This window comes from Atheta coriaria, unplaced genomic scaffold, assembly GCF_025399875.1.
Source record: "Atheta coriaria isolate IRGN ID8LTWV9N9 unplaced genomic scaffold, Caltech_Dcor_3.1 hic_scaffold_5_pilon, whole genome shotgun sequence".
In the NCBI taxonomy this organism is placed as follows: domain Eukaryota; kingdom Metazoa; phylum Arthropoda; class Insecta; order Coleoptera; family Staphylinidae; genus Dalotia; species Dalotia coriaria.
This window is the reverse complement of record NW_027045447.1, coordinates 1839633-1864488: the sequence shown is the minus strand read 5'-3', so window position 1 is coordinate 1864488 and position 24856 is coordinate 1839633. Positions and strand designations below refer to the sequence as shown.

General features: G+C 38.0%; 3 protein-coding genes and 2 long non-coding RNA genes across 13 annotated transcripts in view; 1 reads left to right on the top strand and 4 right to left on the bottom strand.

The window, feature by feature from the left end:
- Nucleotides 1-2739, bottom strand: part of LOC135791587 (LIM domain only protein 3-like) — a 45239-nt gene extending 42500 nt beyond the window's left edge. For 3 of the 5 annotated variants that reach the window (XM_065302023.1, XM_065302027.1, XM_065302026.1), the window contains exon 1: nucleotides 2187-2738. The gene's annotated coding sequence lies outside the window, so the exon portion shown is untranslated. Of the gene's footprint in view, nucleotides 1-2186 lie in introns of all 5 variants that reach the window. The other 2 variants (XM_065302028.1, XM_065302025.1) reach the window with 2 other exon arrangements.
- Nucleotides 1-7055, top strand: part of LOC135791589 (uncharacterized) — a 33289-nt gene extending 26234 nt beyond the window's left edge. The window contains exon 4 of the long non-coding RNA XR_010548057.1: nucleotides 6314-7055. This is a non-coding gene — a long non-coding RNA (uncharacterized lncRNA). The remainder of the gene's footprint in view (nucleotides 1-6313) is intronic.
- Nucleotides 7056-8974: 1919 nt separating this feature from the next.
- On the bottom strand, nucleotides 8975-9732 carry LOC135792070 (uncharacterized). The gene is made up of 2 exons (XR_010548193.1): nucleotides 9493-9732; nucleotides 8975-9435 (listed from the first exon to the last, which is right to left on the bottom strand). It is a non-coding gene; the product is annotated as an uncharacterized lncRNA (long non-coding RNA).
- Nucleotides 9733-11467: 1735 nt separating this feature from the next.
- Nucleotides 11468-18279, bottom strand: LOC135791612 (muscle LIM protein 1-like). Of its 5 annotated transcripts, none has more exons than XM_065302055.1 (8): nucleotides 18120-18279; nucleotides 17182-17326; nucleotides 16849-17005; nucleotides 14494-14620; nucleotides 14307-14403; nucleotides 13442-13526; nucleotides 12744-13040; nucleotides 11468-12687 (listed from the first exon to the last, which is right to left on the bottom strand). In XM_065302055.1, the coding sequence occupies exons 2-8, from the start codon at nucleotides 17294-17296 to the stop codon at nucleotides 12093-12095; spliced, it is 1473 nt and encodes a 490-aa protein (XP_065158127.1). In that variant the 5' UTR covers nucleotides 17297-17326; nucleotides 18120-18279; the 3' UTR covers nucleotides 11468-12092. The 5 variants fall into 5 exon arrangements, 4 of the variants coding, with proteins under 4 accessions (XP_065158127.1, XP_065158126.1, XP_065158128.1 ...); XM_065302054.1 differs by lacking the exon at nucleotides 14307-14403 and adding an exon at nucleotides 13753-13849; XR_010548089.1 differs by lacking the exons at nucleotides 11468-12687; nucleotides 12744-13040 and adding an exon at nucleotides 13753-13849.
- A 4806-nt stretch (nucleotides 18280-23085) lies between these two features.
- On the bottom strand, nucleotides 23086-24144 carry Mp20 (Muscle protein 20). Its single transcript, XM_065302029.1, has 3 exons — nucleotides 23982-24144; nucleotides 23592-23924; nucleotides 23086-23528 (listed from the first exon to the last, which is right to left on the bottom strand). Exons 1-3 carry the CDS (start codon nucleotides 24009-24011, stop codon nucleotides 23337-23339), a joined length of 555 nt encoding a protein of 184 aa, XP_065158101.1. The 5' UTR covers nucleotides 24012-24144; the 3' UTR covers nucleotides 23086-23336.
- Between the last annotated feature and the right edge of the window lie 712 nt (nucleotides 24145-24856).

Here is a 24856-nt window from a genome sequence, read left to right as displayed (position 1 = left end):
ACCTAAACTTTGTTAACCTCCACACTGTCAAATCACGAATTATTTCCAGATACGGTTATGTCACGTGACACTATGTATATTAGGGTGTCCGTTATTTCCCAAAATGGATTTTATTTTTCAGACGCCCCCCAAACTTTTAGATTTTGACCTAAAAAAAAATATGAGTCCCATTTCAGCCCTTAAAATTGATATTAAACCGTGCCTAAATCATAATCCTTTTCTCATTTAAATAACATGGGATTTCCTGACGTTTTGCATTTAATTTTTTATCTCCAAAGTAAATAAACCTACAGCTTCGACAAAGACATATTCTAATGCAAAATTTTACCCTCTACAAAAATGATCTCTTTGGTTTTTTGCTTAAAAACATTCCTGTAAAAGTTATTTGCGATTAAAGTTATACACATAGTTTATCTCATTTACAGCAAATTCTAACTGCGCCACCTATAATCAATTGATCGAAACTAGAGTTTACGTTATAATAATCGCGTATCGACAACGCGACTTAATCTTTGAATAATTTTTACAGGGTTGATTTTATCGAAAAAAGTATTCAGACCTTTTTTGTAGAGCGTAAAATTTCCGACAAAATATGTTCCAGCGGTATTTTTAGCTATATTTGTTTCGATAAAAAAACAATAACTGTAAAAAGTGCAAAAATCCCATGTTATTTAAATGGGAAAAGGATTATGATTTAGGCACGGTTTAATATCAACTTTAAGGGCTGAAATGAGTCTCATATTTTTTTTTAGGTCAAAATCTAAAAGTTTGGGGGGCGTCTGAAAAATAAAATCCATTTTGGGAAATAACGGACACCCTAATGTATATACATACCTACATATAAATTATTTACATCTTCATCTCATCGCCGTGAATGGATTTTAAATGTAAAAATAGCCTCGTCTGCCTTTAATGAAGTAATGCATTAAAGTAATTAAGTCATTAGCATATTAATTAGATTAGCATTAAAATCTCGCATTATTCTTACATTTTCGTGTGCTGCTTGTTCTTCGATTTTTCCTCCTCAGCACGGCGACGTTTTAATTTCGCCGTGTTGCATTAAATTTAAAATATAGACAGAGAGCGAAATGAAGTCGTTAAGATAATGAAAAATGCAAATGTGGCGCGGACGCCAGCGCACAATTAACACGTACGCGACGTATTAATTCTCGTTTAACGGCTGCGCGAGTTAATCAACTTATTAACGTAATCGTTAATTGTTATTTTATGCAACGAGAGCGGGGCGACTGGTTTTTGTTTTCGTTGGAGATAATGAAACCGTTTTGAAATCGATCGACCTGCTGCGGTGTGTGATGATGGAATTTGAATTTCAGTATCGAGTTACATTAACATTTAAACAGATTAGCGTTATTGTTGTGTCGCCGACGTTAACCGCGACTTTTTAAAGCTGGTTTTATTTGTGCTGCCGTTGCCGAGATTATGAGTTTATTTGCGAAAGGATGTTAATTAACTCGTTGATTGCGGCTGGAGCGTGAATTTTTTTTTTCTGTTTCTAATTGAAATAAGACTTGGACGTGAGTTGGAAAGCTTTTCATCTCATTACAAACTTAATTAGGCAAATTATTTAATTAAAATTCACAAAAATAAGTTGCGACGATTATTTATTTTTTCGGTTTTTAATTAATTACGCGTCGACACAATGAGCTAGACTGATTCTTTTTTGCAATTCATTTGTGGGATTTAATGTGGATGAGAATAGCGAAGAGATGATTAACGTAGCGTGTTTTGTTTAAAAGTTATTAATAAAAACTAAAAAATTGTTTTAAATTTTCAAAATATGTGATACAAATTATCCCCGAACGCAACCAAACTTACTAGCCAGTTAAATTCCCCATAAACCGCACAATTTAATTTTACAATCGAATGACGCATTCCCGTTCCGCGCCTGAGATGCCTCTCTACGGGCCCTCGTGCATGCACACGCTCGACACGCCGCCCCTCAACCGCCCCCCTACACACATAATGCCCCTATGCGCGCAGTGCATAATGGCGTCGAGGGATGTAATATTGTTTAGTCGAATTTAATTAAAATTATTAATTAACGAAAGCAATTGTGCGGCGGCGGCGGCGGCGTGCGAAGCATGCCGGCACCGCACAAACACACACACACCCGCCACGCTTTGCCTCTCCCGCTTCCACCCTCGGCCAGGATATAAAGCACTTACCTTTTCGACGCCGAAAACTTTCCCGCTGCTTGCACGCGCCCGCTCTCACTCACTTTTTGTTTCGCCGCTCGCAGCGTAATCCTTTTGAATTTTCCATTCACTTTTGTTCACTTCGCAGTGCCATTGCGGCGCGGTTTTTCCTCTCCGCAAGGCGGAAATCTAACGTAATTAGGATTGTGTGTCTGTGATGCAAAGTTCCGAGGAGGCTGACGAGACAAGTATGAGCACAAATCCGTCGAGGACAATTCAAGACGCGTATTATTTATTGAAAAAACTTTTTTACCTTGCAAATTATGAATCTGTACAATTAGTTTCTAAGACTTGTTGTTTTCTTGTGTTTATATCCGCAAAGTTTTACACTTTTTATCAAGTTTCACTTATTATTTATAGTTTTATAGAGTATTTTGAGGAATATTTTGTTTTTTATGAGATTTATTTGGTTGTTTTGATCGACACGCGACTTTGTTGTCTGTTGGCGTAAGCTGCTGGGACGCAGGAAAGCTCGCGCACGCCCGCACTGCTCGACGACTTGCAGTCAACTGAACTGGTTGTGTTGTCGTCGGTCGGTGATAGGAAATGTGGGGGCGAAGCGCAAAGCGCGCAGCAAGCGAGGAGCGCGAATCGCGCGCGCACCGAACGCAGAAAGCACAAACAGCGCACTTTCCATTACAATTCTTCAGTTTTTCACTTATTTCTTCGTCAAGGAGCAAAATATTGCTAATAATCTTAATAATTATTATAATATATCTATATATTCTGTCAATTGATAGGCTTAAAATTTAAATTTACCGTCTATTTGACTTAGAAAATGAATTTTATAATTGCTGTGTTTTGGGTTGCATATAGTAAAAAGCAAAAATATTAGGTTATGTTGCTTTAAAATTGTTCTTTTTTCTTTTTTTTTCTTTTTAGGTTTTCAAAAGCAAAATATTGTGAATATTTTTCAAAGTTACAAAAAATATCCTATATTTAGTCAATTTATTGGCTTAAAAACGTAATTTATCGTCTATTTGACTTAGAAAATGAATTTTAAAATTGCTGTATTTTGGGTTGCATATAGTAAAAAGCAAAAATATTAGGTTGCGTTGCTTTAAAGTTGTTTTGTGCATGTGATGCTTTATATAAAACGCAAAAATTTTATTATTATGCTTTCAAAAGTAAAATATTCCCAATTTTCTTTAAAAAAACAATAAATTATCTTATGTTTTGTCAATTTATTAGTTTAAAAACTAAATTTATCGCTTTATTAACTTAAAAATTAATTTTAAATTTAATGTACCTGTGGTTGCATATCTTAAATTTGGTTATTCTACGTTTAAAATGGTTTCCTGCGTGTTATGTTTGATATAAAACGTAAAACAATTAAATTAAATGATCCTAAACAAGAAAACAATTTTCCGTTTGAGTTTGGCCGAGTTTTATCGGCGATAACTTTCCATAAACGAGCTTTATTAAAATAATGTTTATCGCCCGCGAGTTCCATTATTCGAATGGCTTTCTTATTACTTTTATTGCCCGAAACTCACAAATGTGTCGTTCCTCCGAACTGTCCAAAGTATACATACTTCATTTCCTTACACGCCTTCCCCATGCCCTCACTTTTTTATTGTTTTATCGTCCCATGTGCAGATATGCTCCTATAATCGACAATGCTTCATGTATCATTGGCTCGAATGCGTTTTTCTTCACTACAACCAGCCAAACAAAATAAAAACAACAATAACAATAAGAATGCGACACTTATTTTTATTTCCGCTTCTGCGTCATTGTTTTATACATCAATGTCGCATTAACTTAACTGGAAAAACACACACGAAGAGCGTAAAACGCGCAAAAAGTTGGGTTTTGAAAAATTAATCCGGGGAAATTTGTTGTTTTCTGGATGTGGAATAAAAATAAGTGGAGAGGCTTGGAAGTCAAGTTTATTTATGCATAAACAAAGGGCATGGAGGCGACCAAAAGGTAAACGGGACAACTTTTGGGAAAGCGCTGCGTATTTTTTATTCATTTCGTGTGTTTTCCCTCTTGTGTTCTAAATATGTTTGACTTCTAATGTTTTCTTCATAATTTCATATAAAATTTACTTGTTACGTCACAGGAATTACGAAAACTTTTCATAATATCAAAAAATTACTTTTTTTTACTTTCACCTATAAAGCTTCAGTTTTTCCACGGTTATTATATACGGACGGCCAAGCCGTGAGTTATATCCATTATCTACGAGCATTATTTGCGGGATGGAGTTTACGCATGCGCATTTCTATGATTTCAATGATTTAAAATACAAAAACCTCAACGTGAAAATAGAGTGAAAGTAGAAAAAATAGCGTAAGCATCACATGGCTAAACGTTGTTAAACACTCGATTGATTAAATGCTTGTTACACTCGTTGTCAATCAATCTCATGAGTAAAGTTCCTGTTTAGCCACTTGATACTTAATATACTATTAAAAGCAATAAAAGCTGAAGAGCCAATGCTTTGAGTTGACGTACAAGTATCGAACATAGTGAAAATTTTATATTAAATAGTTTAATTAGTTATTTTTTTAAATAAGAAATTACGTTAATTACTTTCGCAATCATTGTCGCATAATTGATAAATTAAATTATAATCACCGATTTGCATAAACGCATTAATTTATTAATTTACGTCTGAGTTTACAATAAATTGCGCGCGCAAACAATTAAAATGCAAATGATTTTCCTTATAATTTATAGAAATTATTATTATAAAATGTGAATATTGTATATTACTGCAATATAAATCTGTCACAGCTCTTTTTTTATTTTCTCGTTTTAATTGAATAAACTTTGACGGTAATAAAAATGTACGATATTCGCGTTTCGTAGGTAAATTCGAATCGATTCCAATTAAAACGCCGCCGCGTTTCATTAAAAACACCTCGCGCGTGCACGTCAATTACACGAAATAACTGGATGATTTGATACATATTTCAATATCGGTGCGCTCGCATGTTTTATGCAAATTTATCGCCAGCGTCGTGCGGCGCATCGCAATGTCTTGGCATCGCCATCATAATAAACCAATAAAATACAATTAATACGCTTGACAATTAAGTTTTAATTACTCACGCGGTGTCTTAATATGACTGTAAACAAACGGTGAATAATTGCTCGTTTAATTAACTAGTAATTTACTGCATATAAATTGCTATTATTTATTTTAAGAGAGGTTATGAATAAAGTTAGGTTAAGTTAGGTTAAGCAGGGTAAAATTAGGTTAGATTTGGTTAGGTTAAGTTTGGTTAAATTAGGTTAGAATAAGTTAAGTTAGGTTAAGTAAAATTAGATTTGATGAGGTTAGGTTAGATTGGGTTAGGTTTGGTTTTGTGAGGTTAGATTATGTAACATTAAGTTAGGTTAGATTAGGTTAAAATAGGTTAGACAAAGTTTAGTTAAATTAAGTGACATCTGCTTAAGTTAGGTTAAGTTATGTAAAATTAGATTAGGTTATGTCAGGTTAGGTTATGTAAGATATAGTTAGGTTAAATTAGATTAGATTAAGTTAAGTTGGGTTAAGTAAAACTAAATTAAATTAAGTTAGATGAGGTTAGCTGTTTGGTTTTGTGAGGTTAGGTTATGTCATCTTAAATTAGGTTAGATTAAGCTAATATAGATTAGGTTTGATTTTGTGATGTTAGGTTATGTAAGATTAAGTTAGGTTAGATTAGGTTAGGTTGATGCAAAAAACTTTTCCTTTTCTTCGAAAAACAAAAATTTTCTTGACGAGATTTTTACATTAGTGTCGTAACATTAAGAAAAATATGAAGAGTGCAATTATGTGTATATTAAGACACTAAGCTAAAAGCTTTCGAAATTAAGATTTAATATCACCGGAAGTATCTTTTTGCCCCTGCGCTTTCGCGCGTCTACAAACAACAATGCGACGCAATCCGACAAAGAACTGTTTGCCATCATCGTCCGGAAAAAGCCGGCTGCAGTCAAGCGCGGGCGTCATTTGCATACGTTAGTTGATTTCCTAACGGCATTAGTGCATTAATGCTTTTTGCCGTCTTAATGCGCCGCGCTGTCTTTTTCTTCTGCCAGCCTGCGCCCGCCCGTGTTTACATTCGCCCCGTGGAAATGTACTTTTCTTTTCTTTGCAGCGGGTTGAAAGCAAGCAAAGAAAGCCGAGGGAAGAGAGGACGACCGGCACACACGAGATGTCCATTACCTTAATGCAGTGTTCTCGTCGTTTGCTTCCACTCTGATTAATATTGCATTCCGCGCAGGACGAGAACGGACCCGAACATCTCAACTCGAGAAACTACACCACTACACCGGAGCTTTTCGGGACGGATGATGGAACGCGACAGGAGTGTAACTTTCGTGTGGTGTCTTCGGTGTCCTGATGCATGTTACATGTGTTAAGGACGATTTCAAGTATGATAATGACACCAGACATGACGCGCGCTTTGACCTTTCTGCCCCTTTGATGCTGTGAGATGCACGCAAGCGCTTCTTTTTTCAGATCTTTTGGCAGAGTGCTAAAGTCGTTGAGTTAAAGTGACGTCTTCAACCCTTCTAAGTCTTCCGTTTTTATTTCTACTGCGACCATTTTGTATTTGCATAGTGTAGGTACCGCTGTTTTTACACAGGTTTGCTCGTGTTTGTAAAGAGACATGTAGCACATATATAAGTTACGTGTGGGGTGACCAAACGCGCACTCCAAACATCATGAAACATGAAACGCCGCCGGCGCACGTCAGGGGGGGGGCGGCGGTGTTAAAGATTACGTGAGGCATCTCTTCAAGGCGAGGGCGCAAAAAGTGATGTGTGTCCGAACTGTCTGACTTACTTAGGAAGGTAAGAGCCTACAAATAAAATCTTGAGTGAAAATAAAATGTGAAAAAATGATACTTTTACGCACTAGAGTGAAAAATTATACTTTTAAAATCATAAAATAAAAAAATTTGTTAAAAAATGCTTAAAAGTAATATTTTTAACATTAATTTTTATTCAAATGAACATAAAATGCCTAAAAATACACTTTTGTGCACTAGTGCGTAAAAATATTCTTTTAAAGCAAGAAAACAAAAAAAATTAACAAAAATCTGTAAAAATAATATTTTACAACATTTATTTATTTAAACGAGAACTTTAAGCAAAAAGTTAAAACAAAATGTGTAAAAATATACTTTTAAGCACTAGGGCGTAAAATTATACTTTTTAAAACATAAAAAACAAAAATAATAAATTTCCTAAAATTTTTATTTAAGCAAAGGACTTAAAGCAAAATTTATAAGTAAAATGTGTAAAAATGCACTTTTAAGCACTAGTGTGTAAATTTATACTTTTTAAAGCAAAAAAAACAAAAAATTTAAAACAAAACCTGTAAAAATTGTATTTTTCCACAAATTTTTTTTAAACAAACCCAAAGTTTTCAAAAAAATGAATAAAAATATATTTTTAAGCACTAGTGCGTAAAATTATCTCTTTTAAAACATCAAAAAACAAAAAAATTCAATAAAACCCTCAAAATTCAATTTTTACCACAAATTTGTATTTTATGCACTTGTTATACAATATTTCTTATTTCCGTAAGTCTTAAATACATTTTGCAGACTTCCAGGACATAGTATACTAGTGTAGTAGTGTGTGCATTTTGCTCCATCGCCGTCCGTCTTTATTCTTGCTCCGCGCGCTCTCCACTTTCCACTTTAATTCGTTGCTGCTCTCGCGCCGCCCCCACGACTCGGCTGGAAGTTGTTTAACGCGCGGCGCGTGTGCTCGCAGCCGCCGCCACTTAAATTTTAAAACCTATCTGGAAATTGCCTACCGCGCACGCCGCGCCAACTTCTGTTTTCTTTCCGTTTCCGTCTGCGGCGGCGGCGGCGGCAGTGGCAGTATGGATGTTTTTGGCACGCGGCGGAACCTTTTATTCACTCTCCGATTCGTATATGTATGAGTCGATTTTCCTAAGTGAACGCGCCGCCACCTTTCGCGCGCGGCTTTCAGTCGGCGGCGGCGCGCTTGTATAATTTGTGAGTTTTGCGGCATTTTATGGCCGAATGTGTTTGGCTTACGTTCGTGCAACATGTTATTCAGATATAGCCTAATGGTATTGTTTTCCATCTTTGAAATTTCAAATTTCACTTTGCACATTATGCATTTATAAGAATTGAATTCGGCGTGTTTTTCTTCCTGTTTGGAAACTGTTTTTTTTTTGCTGTGAACGGAAAATTCTTACATCAGAGTTAATTTCCGTACAGTATTGAAATTTCCCCCAATTGGCAATTGAATAAAATCGCAAACGATTGAACGCGAAACGATTGAAGGTAATTTCGTATGTAAACGTCCTTGCGCCAAGGGTGGCGACGAAATGTCGAGCACCTTCTTTTCTTCTCCAAGCCGCTCGCTTCTCTTTTGCAGGAAGAGCAGAACAGAATGCTTAATGTGCTGTAAAATCGATTATGTGCACGCAATAAACGAACTTTCGACGCCGCTCGACGCAAAGATTCCTTGTGAAGAAACACAAGGATATCGATACTTGAATAACTCGACAAGAAGAACAATAAAACACACGTTTTACAAATACGCTTAACATTTTTTACCGAATCTAATATTTTCTAATATTTCTATTTGTACAACAGTAATAAATTAGGCGCACACGTGGCATAAAACAGAAAAAAAGAAGGAATTGTGTCTATATAAAATGGATAGTCCATAAAATGTAATGACTTTGCGTAACATATGTTACCTAGGGGTGTGCTACTCGTCCAACTTCATCTGGTAACAACCAGGAGTGACCAATAACATCTAAAAAAGAAGAAATCATCTTGTTTTTTATTGTTACATAGACTATTATAGCTTGTTTAGTGTGTGTAGTGCGCCTAAATATATGCAACCCAACATACCCATAACCTTTTTCGTTCTTTGTAATTTTCTGATGAAATAATGAATAATTATGTTTCAGGCAGTAATTAGAACATGCAGTGTGTAAATGTTAACATCAATTGCATCGTGTAGAATGCTGGAAGATGAAGGAAAGACGAGAAAGCATCAAAACATCGTTCCATCCTCGTACTCGTCGTGTTTATAGACGTGAACGTTAATGGTCGGCACCGTTCGTGAAATCCAATTTCGTGCTTAATTAAATTAATTAAACGTCCTTGTTGTCTTGATGACGGCGGCGCGACGGGCCGATCGCAAACTCTCATCCTCGACGACGGCGTCGTCGTCTTCGTGTCCGGCCTCGGACCGTGCTCGCCTTCTCGATTTCTCCATCCTACAACAAACATTTATAATCAAGAACTATACAACTACAAAACAAGAAGTTTGCCACCCGTCGTAGTAACTAGCACGCACACAACGAAATATTCAATTTCCCAGCGCACAAGTTTTACTCAGCTACAACTTTGTATGCGGGGCGGCGGTTGAAATTGAAATTTTAGATTTTAATAAATCTGATGAATTAATGAATGGAATGTGTTCGAGCGAGCGCGCTTTCGATTCGTGAAGTCGCAAAAACGCACACGGAATTGTTCGACGGCGGCGGGGAGGGCGCGGTGGCGGCTTTGGCAGCTTTTTCGCGCTCGGCCAGATGGCGAAATGTAAACGCGACGGCGATCCGCGATAACGCGCGCTGCCGGCCAATTAAAATATTAATTGAAGCACGTTCCCGCGCTCGCATGCACGCGCCGCCGGGAGGCAGCGTGGGGGCGGGTTGTGTGTGGCGTCGGCAGCAGCGTGGCCACATTATCGTCGAACCATCGATTTTAATTAAAGCCGGGCGCAACAACACTCGCTTGCACGTACTTACATTTGCCACCAATTCGCGACTGTGCCGCCGCCGCTGGCTCTCACTTTCGGTTTCAAATTAAACCAATCTTTATGACTTTCATTATGGTATCACGTTTTAAAATGCTCACAAATTATTCTATGAATTTTGAAGGCAACCAACAATACATCAAAATATTTTTAGCTGTTTTGTTTTGTTTATGCGGGTTGCACTGCTAGAAATAATTAAATTACTTATTAAATTAACATAAATGTTATATTTATTAAATTGTTTTGTGGGATTACTACTCAAACTATTAAAATAACGAAAGTTTGAATTTTGAATATTTGAATTTTACTGGCGTTTGCACAGTGCTGCCCCCTCACCACTAACGCTACTTATCTGCACACTACAAAAACTAAAAGATTGTTTACTCCAGTTTCGGCCGTGTTAAGAGTAACAATTGTGTGTAAAGATGTCACGAATTAGTGCAAATACTTTAAAATAATTGTGCAGTGAACTACTGTGGGTTGTTCTTGACGAGGTATGTGAATATTGTTGTAAATTATTGTCTAAACCACTAAAATCGTTATAATTTGTAACAGTTGATTAATTTTATTGCACAAAAGCAAGTCACCATTTTTGCAAGCGTCTGTACGGTGCTGCCCCCTCACCACAAACGTTTCTTATCTAAAAAACTTGTTTGTTTCAGTTCGACGAGTTGGCTTGCAAAGAAAATAAATATACCACGTACCTAGTATGCATTCATTTCAATGATTCCTGCCCAAGCAGCTATAGGAGGTAAGTGGATGTCTTTGATAATGATATCAAGGTCAATCATCTAAACATTGACGAAATAAAACTGCAGTAAACAGTTTTTAACTTGACGAAACCATAATAATTCGGTCATTGGCTTTATTTCTTCGAGAAACCCGTGGGCAGTTACACTTTTATTAAAAGGGTGCAACAAAACGCACGTCCAGCACGCGAGAAATTAATAAAAAAACAAAGTTAATTTCTTAATTCTCCACAGTTGGAAGTTTTTGCGCACTCGCTTCTACTCCAGCGCAGCAATGCATCTGGTTTCGTGTTCTTTTGTTTCAATTTTTCATGCGCGTCCACAATTTGCATTTACATTACGTTACGAAATGCGCTGGTGTAATAAGAGGTAATACGTTTAACATTGCTACATTGCGATTACGTGCACGTCGAGAATTAAAGCGAATGCAATTATACGCGGTAAACACGCACCCCGCGTGTGCGCGAGCCCCGAAGTTAATTACAATTTCGTCCGCGATGCGTTTCGTTTTAATGAAAACCAACTGGCGTACGTACCACAATCGGCCCCCGCTCGCGAGTTAAAAGCCAAGTTGAGGTGAAGCCCGTAAAACATGTAAAACTTTGCAATTGAATTCAGCGAAAGAACGGAAACATGAAACCGAAGAGTATTACAACACGCATTTAACGTAGGCAACCCAACACACACCGCAACTATTTTATACTGATATAAGTAGCAAAAATAAAAAGAAAAACGGAAAGATTTTGTTGTTCTTTTTTAATAATTGATTGATAATACATGAATAACATTTATACAAGTACAGTGACAGAATAGCATAATCAGCGTAATCGAACACGTTCGAAATTCATCTTTGATTTTCGTCATTATTTCGTAGTTTAATAGTTTTAGTATCATGAATTTTGCATTCTTTTTAAGTTTGCGATTCGTTCGTAATCTTGATGTTAGAGTCTTCAGAAAAACATTGAAATATCTACCCCATAATAATAATGCGCACCCTTCCTTCCTCACACTCTCCAAAGAATAATTATGTAAACAAGTAAGTAATCAAGTAATTAATCGATAAGTCTTATCTACGCAAAAAAGGAGTCGTACAAAAAATTTACACTCACACACGTTAACAAAGTATTTTGGTAAAATAGCCCTAAAGTAAAAATAAATTAAGTAAAAGCCTAGAAAGTCAAGCAAGTCGCTTATGGTATGACACAATCAAGCTCGCCTACTTGTCATTTATGGTTTTTGGTCAGGTTGTATTTTTGGGTTGATTTGTTGTTGTTTTGGATGACGATGTTGAATAGACAAGCGATGATTGCGCGTTAGGCGAAGTGGATCATTGCTGGACGAGTAAATAAAAGAAGTTTGGAGAGATTTAGGCCATCGTCAGTGTGCCTGCGCCCAGGCCGAAACCAACACCCTTCGGGCCGTAGAATTTGGCGTAGCAGCCTCGGCAGTAGATCTCACCGTTGGGTGCGTCGTTCAAGTTGGTAGAGTCGAGACTGCGGCTGCATTCACAGCAGGCGAAGCAACGCTTATGCCACACGCCGTTCTTGCTGATCATTTGCTCAGCGGCGTAGACAGCGTAGCCACAACGACGGCATCCTTGGCCTTCTGGTGCCTTCTGGCCGGAGTTGGGTCTGGCGGAGTGCAGTGCTGGTGCGGTGGCATCGGCGCATACTAGAGTGGGGGTATGGCCGAAGCCGAAACCCTTGGGGCCGAAAAGTTTGCCATAACAGGCGCGGCAATGGATTTCCTTGTCGGGGCCATCGCAGGCCAGCATTGAGTCGAGTGGACGATGGCATTCGGCGCAATTGAAGCACTTCTTGTGCCACATTGTGCCCTTGGCGAGCTGTTGCTCGGCGGCGAAGACCATGCCGCCGCAGCGGGGACAGCCCTGCCCTTCAGGGGCTTTGATCGAGGTCGTGTCGGGGTTGTAGAAGGGTCGTGCGTTTGAAATTTGATCCTCACTATAAATATATCATTAATAAAGCTGGTTTAGAGGATGAAAAGGGTTGTAACTTACGTCAAACCGTCGGTTTGAAGGAATCCAGAGCCGCAAGCAAAACCATAACCGTGTGGGCCCCACTTCTTGCCATAGCAGGTCTTGCAGTAGACATCCTTGTCGGGGCCATCGCAAGCGATGATCGAATCGAGAGTCTTGGTGCAGTCCTTGCACTTGAAACACTTGCGATGCCAAGGACGGCCCTTGGCCAACACCTCCTCAGCGGCGAATACTACGCCGCCGCAGCGAGGGCAGCCTTGGCCGGGTGGGGCCTTGATCTTGGCAGTGTCGATGACGGTCGTCTTGGGAGCTTGCTCACTGCACAAACACAAGCACAATCAACAATCCCATATAAACTATATCACAATCATAAATTAGCTTTGCATTTTGGAGACTTATTTAAGGAGGAAAGCGAGGGTGTCAGTACCTTTGCACATCTATATCCGAGGCATCTGACATCAAGCCAAGGAAATTGCCACCGGCGTGTCCGACGCCTCTGGGACCAAAGCGTTGCGCATAGCAAGCTAGTGGGAAACACACATCAGAAGCCGCAAACCATCAAATTCAGGCGCGTGTGTGCGTGTGCGAGATTGTATGATTGACAACACACGATGTACAATAGGCGTGCGCGCAAGAGTGCTAAAAGGAGGACAGACAGCTCGTGAGAAGCGCCAGAAATCACAACAGACAGTCAACCACACGAACGAAATGGTACGTACAAGTCGGCGTAACAGTCGCTCTGCAAGGTGCCTCCGCCCTGGCCGTAACCGTAGCCCTTGGGACCGAAGCGCTTACCATAGCAGACTATAAATTGGAAAGTCGGACAAAATCATGGGTGACATACAATGGGCATGTTAAATTATCCAACAATGATTAATTCTTTAACCCCCGAACGGGCACCCATTTTACAAACTTGTACAACCAGAAAAAATTTGACACAGGGTACCCGTTCATACAACTAAAACCTGGTAATTTTAATAAACCAGTTTTAGTCAGATGGTTAAATGGTTAATTCGAAAGAAACACACACCTTTGCAATAGATATCCTTGTCAGGACCTTCGCAACACAAAATGGAATCCAGTCCCTTTTTACAGTCAGCGCACTTGAAGCAAGACTTGTGGAAAGCCTTGGAACAAGAGGACAGAAACACAAACATCAAAAAAATGTGAGCATCCAGTGGTGTGGTGGAGAGACATACACAAGACCAGAAATTAATACAAGTTTAAAAGGAGGACAAAAACGAACATGTTTGATGGTGTATGTACACATTGGTGCGCTAGTCGTCGATTGTCGTTAAATTGGTAGAGTACACGGACGACACAGGTACATACAGTAAATTCCATGCCCAAATTAAAAACAAAAACATTGCCAATCAAAAAAAGTTTCGGTTTGGTGACAAAAATGTCGACAAAAAGGAAAAAAAAAACTGATCATTTACAAAGTGTTGAATCTTTGAGTATTACCACACTTTGTAAATATCATTGCACAATTTGATATCGCATTCAAAAATCAAAACACGATGATGTGATAACAAATTGTGAGTTATCTCTCTCTCTCGCATGAAAAGTGTGTTGGTTGAATACCTCGACAATACACCTCCTCGTCGGGGCCGTCACAATGTGACGTCGAATCCAATGTTCTATCGCAATTGTTGCACTTAAAGCATCGCCTGTGCCATCCCTAATTTATATGCGATAGATGCGTTTAATCATCACCTCTCCACGAGACACTTCACGTGTACGCAACAAACATGTGCGGCCGGATACTCACCCTGCCTCGCGCCAACATCTGCTCGGCGGCGTAGACGAACCCGCCGCATCGGGGGCAGCCCTCACCGTCCGGTGCCTTCGACATGGCCTTCGGCGGCGTCAAGGGCACGCGGTTCATGATCGGGTCTCTAAACACAAATCGAATATTTAGTTTATTGTTAGCAAACCACTTGAGTGGTTAAGTCACACACCATGTTGGGTTAATTTTTATTCTTATTACGAACTAATAGAGTGAGTCTGTACAAAACTAAGCGAAGCTTTAATATGCTTTCTGGAAGCCAATGAACCACGGTGCTCTGTGTGTGTTTCTACAAGTGTTGTAATACAAAATAATAACAAAAACAAATTGTTAAGTAATTGGATGGCAATTATAACACAATTATGCATTACGAAAACGAAATTATGTGTATCATTAAAAGAGATGAGAGATGTCTGAGAGAAAAGATAGTTTCAAACTTGAGGGCAGCTTCCCTATCCCCCACACCCATGGTGATCGAATAGGGAAAACACTTAATCAAATCATTCGTCGTTCGCAGTCGTAGTGTTTATATCAATCTTTAATTTTACTGGGATTAATCGATTAATGCGTGTATGCGTTTCGTTATTTGCAGAGATTATTCGCCAAAAAAATTGTCAACTACACAACGTACAAGAAAAACTTGTTGCGTAAAGTGCCCCCAATCGGTGTGTGTTAGATCGATTAATTCAATGAAAGTCGTATTAATACCGAAACGAAGAAGCCATGCGTTTTTCTTTTTGTCAAAGAACGAAAAGATTGACAAAAATTTTATCTCACCAAAAAACCGGCCGCGTTTTGTGAAGATTGCGATCAATTCTCGTCCGAATTATAATTTTTTTTCTCTGTGCAGTTATGTGCTGTTTCTTGCGTCTCTGTTGTGTTTTTTTCACTTTAAATCCTTTGGTTGCAGGAATCAGGACGGGATTAGTTTCAAAATGGCTCGAAAATCAGAGCAATTTTTTTTTTCGTATTAAAAATTTTTAAAACCGAACACGATTAGTGTTTGCTCTTGCCCTTATTTTCGGCATTCTATCGGCTAATATTTGAGAAATAATAAATCCAGCCAGTTGTCGATTTGACATCAATGTTTATTAATTTGTTTCTTAAAATTTTCTGTTCAATTCAACCGAATATAAGCGCTAATCATAACAAATCTATTGTCCTAAGCAATCGGTGTGAACGTTTACATAATTTTTGACGCTGTTTCTGTTCTGTGGTGAATGTGAAACTGAGATTCAAACGTAACTTATAAAAAAGCTAAACGTACAAGACAACAAACACTTAACTAACAACACATAATAAATTATTACAGAGTAACAAAATACGTTACGAAAAATCTGCGGACTGGTCGGAAACAACAAAATCCAGTGTGTTCTGTGTGCGTGCAGGTAAACTCATTATCAAATCTTATACAAATTCATTTCGTTTTATCAAAGCATACCAAAAATAAATTTTCATCTTCAATAAGTTAGGTTTTTTTTGTTTGTATTCTAAAAGTTTTGTCTCTAGGAAAGCGAGGGGCAAGGGTTCGAACAAGGCAATTTAAGCTAAATTTATAAATAAGGAGAGCATTTTTTGTGTGTGAGAATGAACAAGCCGTTTTTGCGATCTTGTGCGCACTTTTTTGCTCATCAAATTGCTATGTGTGTGTGTTTTGGATAGATTTAGATCGAATTTGAAGTTTTGTTATATTTGAACATCCCCGATGTCGATTTCCTACGAGGAGCTATAACAACAAACAGGGACACAGTGTCACCAACATGCACAAACTCAACAGACTGAAATGTTCACAGTTATGACAACGAATCAACAAAAAAAAAACGAGTCGAAGACAAGACAAATCTCGGAAGACGAAAAAACGGACACAAGAAAGAAAAAAACAAACAAAAAACATTTGGGCTTCCAAAGGAGGCAATCAAAAAATATTCAAATAAAAATCATAATCAAATGAGAAGTGAAAGCAAGCGCATAACACATCTGATTATAAAGCCAAAAATAAAACAAAGCAAATATTCCTCATTTTAAACATTTAAATCATCGATCGGATTTCGTCTTCATTTTTACAGCTACTTTCGTGTAATCAGAGGTGTTAGCTTGCTTTTTAGTGTTTTCTTGGTGTTTTGCGATACTAGACTTCGGTGCAAATTGAACCAACAAGGGGGTGATAAGGAAAAGCCCTCAAATCTGATTGATTAACAGCCTATCATCTGTTGTTCGATTTTATGCCCGATAGTTTAGACGATTTTTGTATTTGGCGCGCGGTTTAGAATCATTGAGATTAATTTTTAATTTTTAAGAGGTCGATTGTGAGATAGTGAAACGCATTTCGACACTTACCCGCCCAAGTGGGAGCCGGTGTCCATGCTCAAGCAGCCCGCGCCGCCGCCGAAGCCGTAGCCCTTGGGTCCGTACTTGCGGGCGTGGCAGTTCTTGCAGTACAATTCCTTTTCGTGTTCGGCGCAGTTGGTCGAGTCGAGCATTTTACTGCACATGCCTGTAGAAATTAATTAAGTCATAGTAAAATATCCTTATAAGGTTATCCATGAATACTCCAGATGTTTTATTGCACAATCACGTTTCCTTTTCGAGTATAAATTAAATAATACCTATCTAAATTTGGAATCGCGCTGAGTTGAGTGAGTAATATAATAATCAAGAGTAGTTACTTACCGCACTTGAAGCACGACTTGTGGTATTTGTAGCCGCCTGCAACGCGCTCTTCGGCCGCGTAGACGGACTTTTCGCACTTGGGGCATTTTGGGTTTTCAACTGGCTTGAAAGGCATCTTGACTGTTTCTCGTTTACTTTGAACGGCCTAAATGAAAATATTTGCAAGTTTTACTCTTTCGAATAACATGATCAAAAGAAGCTGGTATGTTATTAGTGCCTTGCACTGGAAGATTTTATGTAATAAGATCTTACACACTTGGCGCTTGTCCAAATCGGAGGGCAAGCGGCGACTAAGTGTTGGATAACCGGCGTACCGCGCCGGCGTTAGTGAATTATAGATTTGGAAAGTCAAAGCTGCGATGGTGATACGCGATAGTAAGGCACACAACGCGTGCACATCGCCGGCTAAATTTAGATCGCATGCGTGCGAGTGCCGAAAAAAGCGCGCGGCCGACTTGCAGCCGACTCTTTCTCTTTGGATTCTTGCCAAGTACGCGCACGCCAAATTTGGAGAAGCGCAACGCTGACGACCTCGGCAGGTAACCCGAATCAAAACTCATCCAAGTGTGTCAGGACTTTTCAAAATTTTCAATTATTTTCGCAATAAATTCCCAAATTTTCAAATTTTTTGCAGTTAAGTCTACTTAGCAAGCCTTTTTGTTGGTTTTTAGGGGTTAATTAAGCACTTGTAATCCATGCGTACGGGGAAGTAGCTGTTAATGTTGAGAATGCGCTAGTGAAAAGCTCTTAAAACGGCACTTTGGAGGTTGAAGCACTGTGATTAGAAGCACTCGGGCAATTTCTTTCGACTTTTTTCTTTCTCCTGAAGCACTATTAAGATTAAAGCACTGACACTTTCTTTTTTTGCGGCTCTTTTCGCTGCCGGCGGGATTATTTCAATGAATTATTTGCAATCAGAGGATGGCTGAGATGCGTACCTGGTCGTTAAATTCGGCGAAGCGTTTTCACACACTTCTTGTTAAATATTTAACAAATAAAAAACTAAATAAAAACGGCTGACTAGTATCTGTCACTGACTGGTCACCGTTATTCGAATGAGGTGCCTGAGGCCGGCGTTGCTCCTAGTCTATGCACTAGTTTTTGCACACGACCCTCGCGCGTGAATTTGGTGGGGCGGCAAGATGAGGTGTTCCACCACGGCCCACCTTCCGCCGCGTCCAGCCGGCTTCCAACTCTCTCTTTGTCGCCTGCGCGCGGTTTTCTTCGTCCTTCGCGCCCGCCTGCCCAAAAGTGCTAGAAGAAAATGAGAAAACGTGAAAACGTGAGCGCACCGGCTATTTTCGTCGCCCATGTATCGGCTGTCTGCTGCTGGGTACTATATCTTTATGCACACCGTTGTCGTTTTGGTTTTTCGAGATGAAATCGCGCTTTTTTTGGGTAACACGATACACCGTCACCTTATTTATCAGCAATCATATATTAAGAGTTTATGTTATAAAAAAAAACTGCAGAGTAATCCTGTGGATGTAGCAAGTTTTGTTTTTTATTTGCCGGCCGGCCGGTTGGGATGTTTTTCTTTTTCGCAACGTGTTGTGTTCAACAACAAAGTTTTCGCAATTTCGCTGGCATGCGTGTTTATTGCTTTCTTTCATTGTAAGGTAGACATTTACGACAGTGTTTTAATTACAGCCGTTTTCATTAAATTAAATTTAGAAGAAAAAAAGCATAAAAGTTTATAAAAACAAATAAAACGTTTAGTTTTTTATTTTTTTAAATATGTTGATGTATAAATAGAAAATTATCGCATCGAATTATAAATATTGCCACCACAATCGCCACGTAATAAACTATGGACGATTACGAACAATGATATTTTTAATCCGCGAAAACTAAGTGAGTCGGGCATTTGCGTGTTGTTACGCCAACGCGTAAGCCGCCGTGCTTTTCGCTATCGTCTCGAATTAGAAGTCATAGTTCGATGGTGATTCAGTGCTTCGGTAGTTTGCGCGTTAATTTTAGATTCATAATCATCCTCTCGCAAAATCCGTCGTGAAATATTAAAAACCTGAGTGATAAGTAACCTACAACTCAACGCTCTCGCAAAACATAACAAAATCTTATTTTTTGATATTATTGGTACACTAGGTGTATAAATTCGAGTTTTATTTTATTTTTCTAGATTAGAAGCATATTTTAAACGTAATACTCTTCGCAGACGCGTGAACCGTGTGTTATCCTTTATTGCAGGCATATTTGTTGGCCGTCCTTTCGAGAATCTTATGGTTATTACGAGCCGAGTGCAGGGTTTCACTCACTTCGGTCACTATTAATAAAAATCAAGACTGTCCGCCGCGTCACGCCGATATGCGGTGTGCCAACTTACCTGAAATGGTCGTTTCTGCAGAAAAAAATATGCCGAACTCATTTATTTGTTTCATCAGCGACAATTTTTTGCATTCCGCGTTACGTTTTCATGCTTCTCGCGGAGGACACAAATAGAAATAGAACGAAAACATGAAATGATTGAAAATAAAAATCTATTTGTAGCATTGTGAGGAAGATTGAGTCATATTAAATTGAAACATTTTTAATTTTAGTCACACGCTAATATTATTTAATTTCGGAGGTATTTTTACACGCAAATTATATCAAAGGATATTAATCATTTCGATATGTTGCTGAGATACGAGTATGCTATTTCTTTATAGACTTGCTGTGAATGTGAATAGATATGTTAGAAAAATGTTTTTCCGCTGGCAAGCGGTCAGTCATCAACGCCGTGAGTTTAAATATTCGTTAACGGCTTAAAATTGGCCGAATAATATCAACGATGAATAATTTCATGAATAGTTTGTTAATTGATTGCTATTTTTAAATATGTTATAAGGAATTATTGATTTTAATTTAGTTTAATTTAATTTCTGTGTGTAAAAATCGATTTTAATCGAAATTTAGTGTTTTATTTATGTTTATCGGTCGTCGGTGGCACACTCTGTCAGTCTTCCTATCGCGACGCTTTTTCTGCTTGGCCGGGAGTCAAGAAAAGGTGCATATAATTAGATTCCTAAATAGCCGTCCTCAATATGCATTTGTCTCTTGAAAACGTTCGCGTGCTCGGCGCAACTCAATATGCACATGAAATGCAACACAAACAAAAACAACATTGGTCCACATCATTATAAAATATTACAGTTTCCCAATTATTTCTTAAAATGTACAGATTATATTTTGACATTTCTCGCTTAATTTAATTTATATCCAGTGCACAAATTTTCTGTTTTGTTAAAATTACTCAGCTACGAGTGAGTTAAGTAGCACTGTTTACGTGTTATAAAATAGAAGACATTAACAATGTTTTCCAACATAGTAAAATAAACAAAAATGCGTGCAAAAGTAAAAAAAATTTCCCGCTGGGTGATTTCTGACGAAAAACACATTCCAGGATGAATAATTCCTTTTCGTTATTGATAGTTCGAGGTCATGTTACAGGATAAAATAATTATTACCCCATTTAGTCATTAAATAGTCTTTTAAAGTTTATATGTTTAATTTCGAGTTTTGAATTTATTTACTAATGATATATGCGGCTGGCATACGAGTAAGTAAAATCTTACATTACGCGTCTCCTTGAAGTGAAGTTTATTAGATACTTTATACATTAATATATTCGAAAAATCGGTTTCATAATACTCGGCTTGGGTTATTCGGCATCGTGCGAACGTGGCGCATTATTCATCAAATAATTTTAGAAACGCTGAAATCGTCGAACAAACCGCCTACGCGCGCTTTGCCGGCGATGCGCGAACCCAAAAATTATCACGACTGCCACGGGATTGAGTTTCCAATGGGATAAATCACCTGGATGCGATTGCTGCTTGCAAAATAGATTTTTTTAATGCAATTAAAATTGTTTTTTAGGAAATATTTCAGACCCCGCTCTTTACTTTTTATAGTTGTCATGACAAGTGTTACTATTCGTTGAAGTTTGAAGTAATATTTGTTCGATTTTAAGTGAAGAGCTTAAAATATACTCACGCGAAGAAAATGTAACGATGCATAGGTATAAATAGCTTTGGATTATGTTTCGATGCTTTAAGTTTTTAAAAGTTGGAGTATTTTTAGCATTGTAGAAATATTCAAGTATTTGAAATTTGGCTTTTTGAAAATTAAATAGTTGAGGATAAAGTAGCAGGTTTCTGTTGCGTTGTATTTAAATAGGAATGGATGAGAGGGACAGAAAACTGGATGTAGAAGTGTAGGGGCGGGATTTATTCTGGATTGCAGTGGTTTGCGCGCTGAACTCAGGAGTGCGCTAGTTGTTCAAAAAACGAATTTTATTTTTGAGAATTTTAAATATGACAGTTTCATATTTTACTTAATAAACTTTTTTTTGTTTCAGATGTGTTTCTATATTAATGGTCCCAATATATGTGATATAATTTTCGGTGAGTTTTTATTTTAGATTTTTTTATTGTTTCTGCTTTTTTTCAGTATAATGTTTTTAAAAACAATGTGTTTTGCAGATTTTGTAACTTAGAACCTCCCAAATATAACTGCTGCTTGTTAGTTTAATAATAAGTTGCATGTAGTAATTAAATATGACATGCAGATTGTTTTGCCAACGAAATTAGACAATGTATAAAACAGGCAACAGGCGGAACATTCCTAGACACAAATCATGTTTTACAGTAATATGCATAGCCAAGAATAAATCAAATTAAAGCTCATTTTGCTTACTATATTAAGAACTAGGAACTAGACATGCGACTAGGTATTCTTTTGTACTAAACGAATCTGTGTCGAATGATTCAAACCCCAGCTCAGGGCACTTTACCCCCACTCTTTTATGCGGGTTCTACGCAGGTATAAAAGTAAAATGCACTGCGCTATCGTCTAGTAGTCCAGTCACAGGTCTTCTGGTTCTCCTCTCTTCTTTCTTTTTAGTTGTACTAGAATTGCGCATATGGGATGACAAGGTCCTCTAAATCTGCACCATATGCACATGAAATTTTACGACTATTCTTCAAAACAACGATGTAATATAATTTTTAATGAAATATTGCATGGCGAATGCAGCTAACATTTTTATAGACCCTAAATAATGCTAGGAATATTTTTAGAAACTTTATATTTAAATACGCGTTGGTTTATTTGGCATTTCTCACAAGTGAGTACGTACTACAGGAATTGTTCATTCATTAGGAATCTCATTAGTCGCAGTGAATGAGTCATCATGCAGATAATCGCAATTTGTCAAAAAGTTAAATATATCTCATCACATCTACACTATTCGCTCACAATTTCACACTGTCTAAATACTTTATATATTTTCTCTTTTTTCAACATCTGGTTATCCTTAATTTTCATCCGAGAGTGAACTTGAAACTCAGCTACATTTTCTAATGATCTTGAAATGTATACAAACTAGCGAAAAAACAATCAAAATGTTCAGGAACGCAGCGAAGTATAAACGAAACGCAGTTCTTCAAAAACTATAAATAAATAAGTTATTTTGGGACATTCGAGTAAACTCTGGAAATTTTCGGTTTTAAGTATAAACTTGTTCTCAAGTTAAAGTATTATTCTCTTTTAATGTTTTATCGCGCAAAAAATTCTGACACATGTCGAGCATATTTTATATTTCGCGTATTTATAATAATTCCGTAATGTCCCATATCGTGATATTCCACGCTCTCCACGTGTCCGAAAATTCGCGCGACCTCAAATCCCGCAACACTGTTAATACGTTGTTGTATGTGAAACCCGAAATGGAACGAGTCCCAATTTAACGCACCTGCAGCAATTTCGCGTTTGTAATTACACATCGCATGCCAAAATATATAAACCGTTTTTAAACGCGTGCGCTGATTTAGCAAAGCGTGGAAAATGTATGTTCGGTGCTTTATGGGTCTGTTTCATGTTACTTGTTGAGCAAACAATCGCTTTTTGTTTTTATAAACAAAAATAGTAAGTCATTTATTTCATACAAGAATATACATCAACATCGTTTCGTATTTGGTTGCGTAATTTGTTGTAGTGTAGTATTTTTTGCGGTTTTTTTTTTATCATACCCTGCGTTTTTTTATAAACTCTTAGTTAATAAATTAGATTTCGTAATAAATAGTTAGTGGTTAGAATTATGTGTACAAGTTGTGATAAAAAATGTGTTGTCTGGTTGGCTGGTGGCGCGTGATTTACTTGCCGAGCAAGATTTTGCGACCGGCGCCCATGTTTTGACCAGCTTGGGTGGCACCCTTGTTGGAACCGGCTTGGAGACCGATCATGGTCTGGCCAGCCTTCATCTGCTCCTCGGTGAATTCACGTTTGTTTTCATCGGATGGTTTGGGGCCAAGGTAGGGTCCGTTCCATTCTGGGTGTTTGTAAGTCTAGAAAATTTTAGAAATCAAGTTAATTTTAGTTTTGAGTAAGAATTGTAGTTATTTGTTTACCTGACGGCCCAAAGCAAATACGGTGTTTGTCACTTGAGCGATATCCTTCTTCTCCCACAAGTCAACAGTCTGGAAGACATCAACATCGTTGACTCCATACGCCTTCAGCGCATGCTGGAAGTTGTTGATGTTCTCCATCATCTTGAATTGACCACCGCTGGTGTTGATCTTGGGGATGGCGTTGGGTACGAGTTTGTTCATCAGCTGGCAGAGGACGGTGCCGTCACGGATGACATCCTCATAGAGTTCGCCTGGGGGAAACTTGGCTCCCAAGATGGTTTCGATCCATTCCTGGGCTTCTTTGTCTTGTTCAGCATTGCGTTTGCCAGCAATCTAAATAATTTTCATGTTTAATCACTTTTACCCAAATTTTGAATAAAATTTTCTTACCTTGGCGCGGACAGCACGTTCCAGAGACATTTTTTTTGTGTGGTGTGGTTGTAGTGGATTAAACACGTGAGTTTATCACAGTTTTACTGATTGCTAGTAAAGTGCACTTTGCTCTAGCTTCCACTTGAAACTGACCACAACGGCGGTGTTCCGACGCTTTTATACCATAACTTTTGCATAAATATTTGACGCGTCCATGTTCGTCTCCCCACCGGCATCTCCTCGTCACCAGCGGGCGAGAATGTTCGAAAAGCACGGCACGCAAGTTTCGAAAACTGTATAAGGTCTCCCACACGCGTGGGATAAGGACGTGCGTATTTTTACGTGTTTTGCGTAAACGCTCCTCGTCATCCCGACGAGCTTGCGACGCTTCCTCGGACGCTTGAGGATTTTTCGCGAAAAGCGTAAAGCATTCGGAGAGCTATTTTTGGTCGATTATTCAAAATATTATTATGACACACTCGCATGCCGAATGCCGCTTGGAATAACAAGTCAAGGCAACATCTCGACACATATTAAATTGACTAGGCGCTCAGATAAATGTACAAATAAGGACAAAATATTTATTTTTACAAATTAGTCAGTTTTTTCAGAAAAATCTAAAAATAATTGAAAGGAATGATAATGACTAATTAGTATGCGTGGTTAAGTGGAAAATTACTTTGCCAAGCATATAAAAATTAAAATTGTTGGCAGCATCTTCAAAAATGTTGATTATTTTGTCATCCTTCGTCAACAGTTTGAAAATATACACATCATTTACGTGCTAGTAAACAAGCCAATTTTTCACAACAGGTCAATAATATACTAATCATTTAATGGTATATTTTAATGGTTTATTTCTGATAAATCTTAAATTTACATTAATTTCATTA

Bases quoted from the DNA above. Each gene is read 5' to 3' on its own strand.
- Mp20 (XM_065302029.1), bottom strand. From the start codon at position 24,011: ATGTCTCTGGAACGTGCTGTCCGCGCCAAG. The intron at 23,925-23,981 runs GTAAGAAAATTT...AAAATTATTTAG, and splicing joins AACGTGCTGTCCGCGCCAAG to ATTGCTGGCAAACGCAATGC. The intron at 23,529-23,591 runs GTAAACAAATAA...AAAATTTTCTAG, and splicing joins TATTTGCTTTGGGCCGTCAG to ACTTACAAACACCCAGAATG.
- LOC135791612 (XM_065302055.1), bottom strand. From the start codon at position 17,296: ATGCCTTTCAAGCCAGTTGAAAACCCAAAATGCCCCAAGTGCGAAAAG. The intron at 13,527-14,306 runs GTATTCAACCAA...TCCAATTTATAG, and splicing joins CGAGGAGGTGTATTGTCGAG to TCTGCTATGGTAAGCGCTTC. The intron at 13,041-13,441 runs GTACGTACCATT...GTGTTTGTGCAG, and splicing joins AGCGACTGTTACGCCGACTT to TGAGCAAGCTCCCAAGACGA.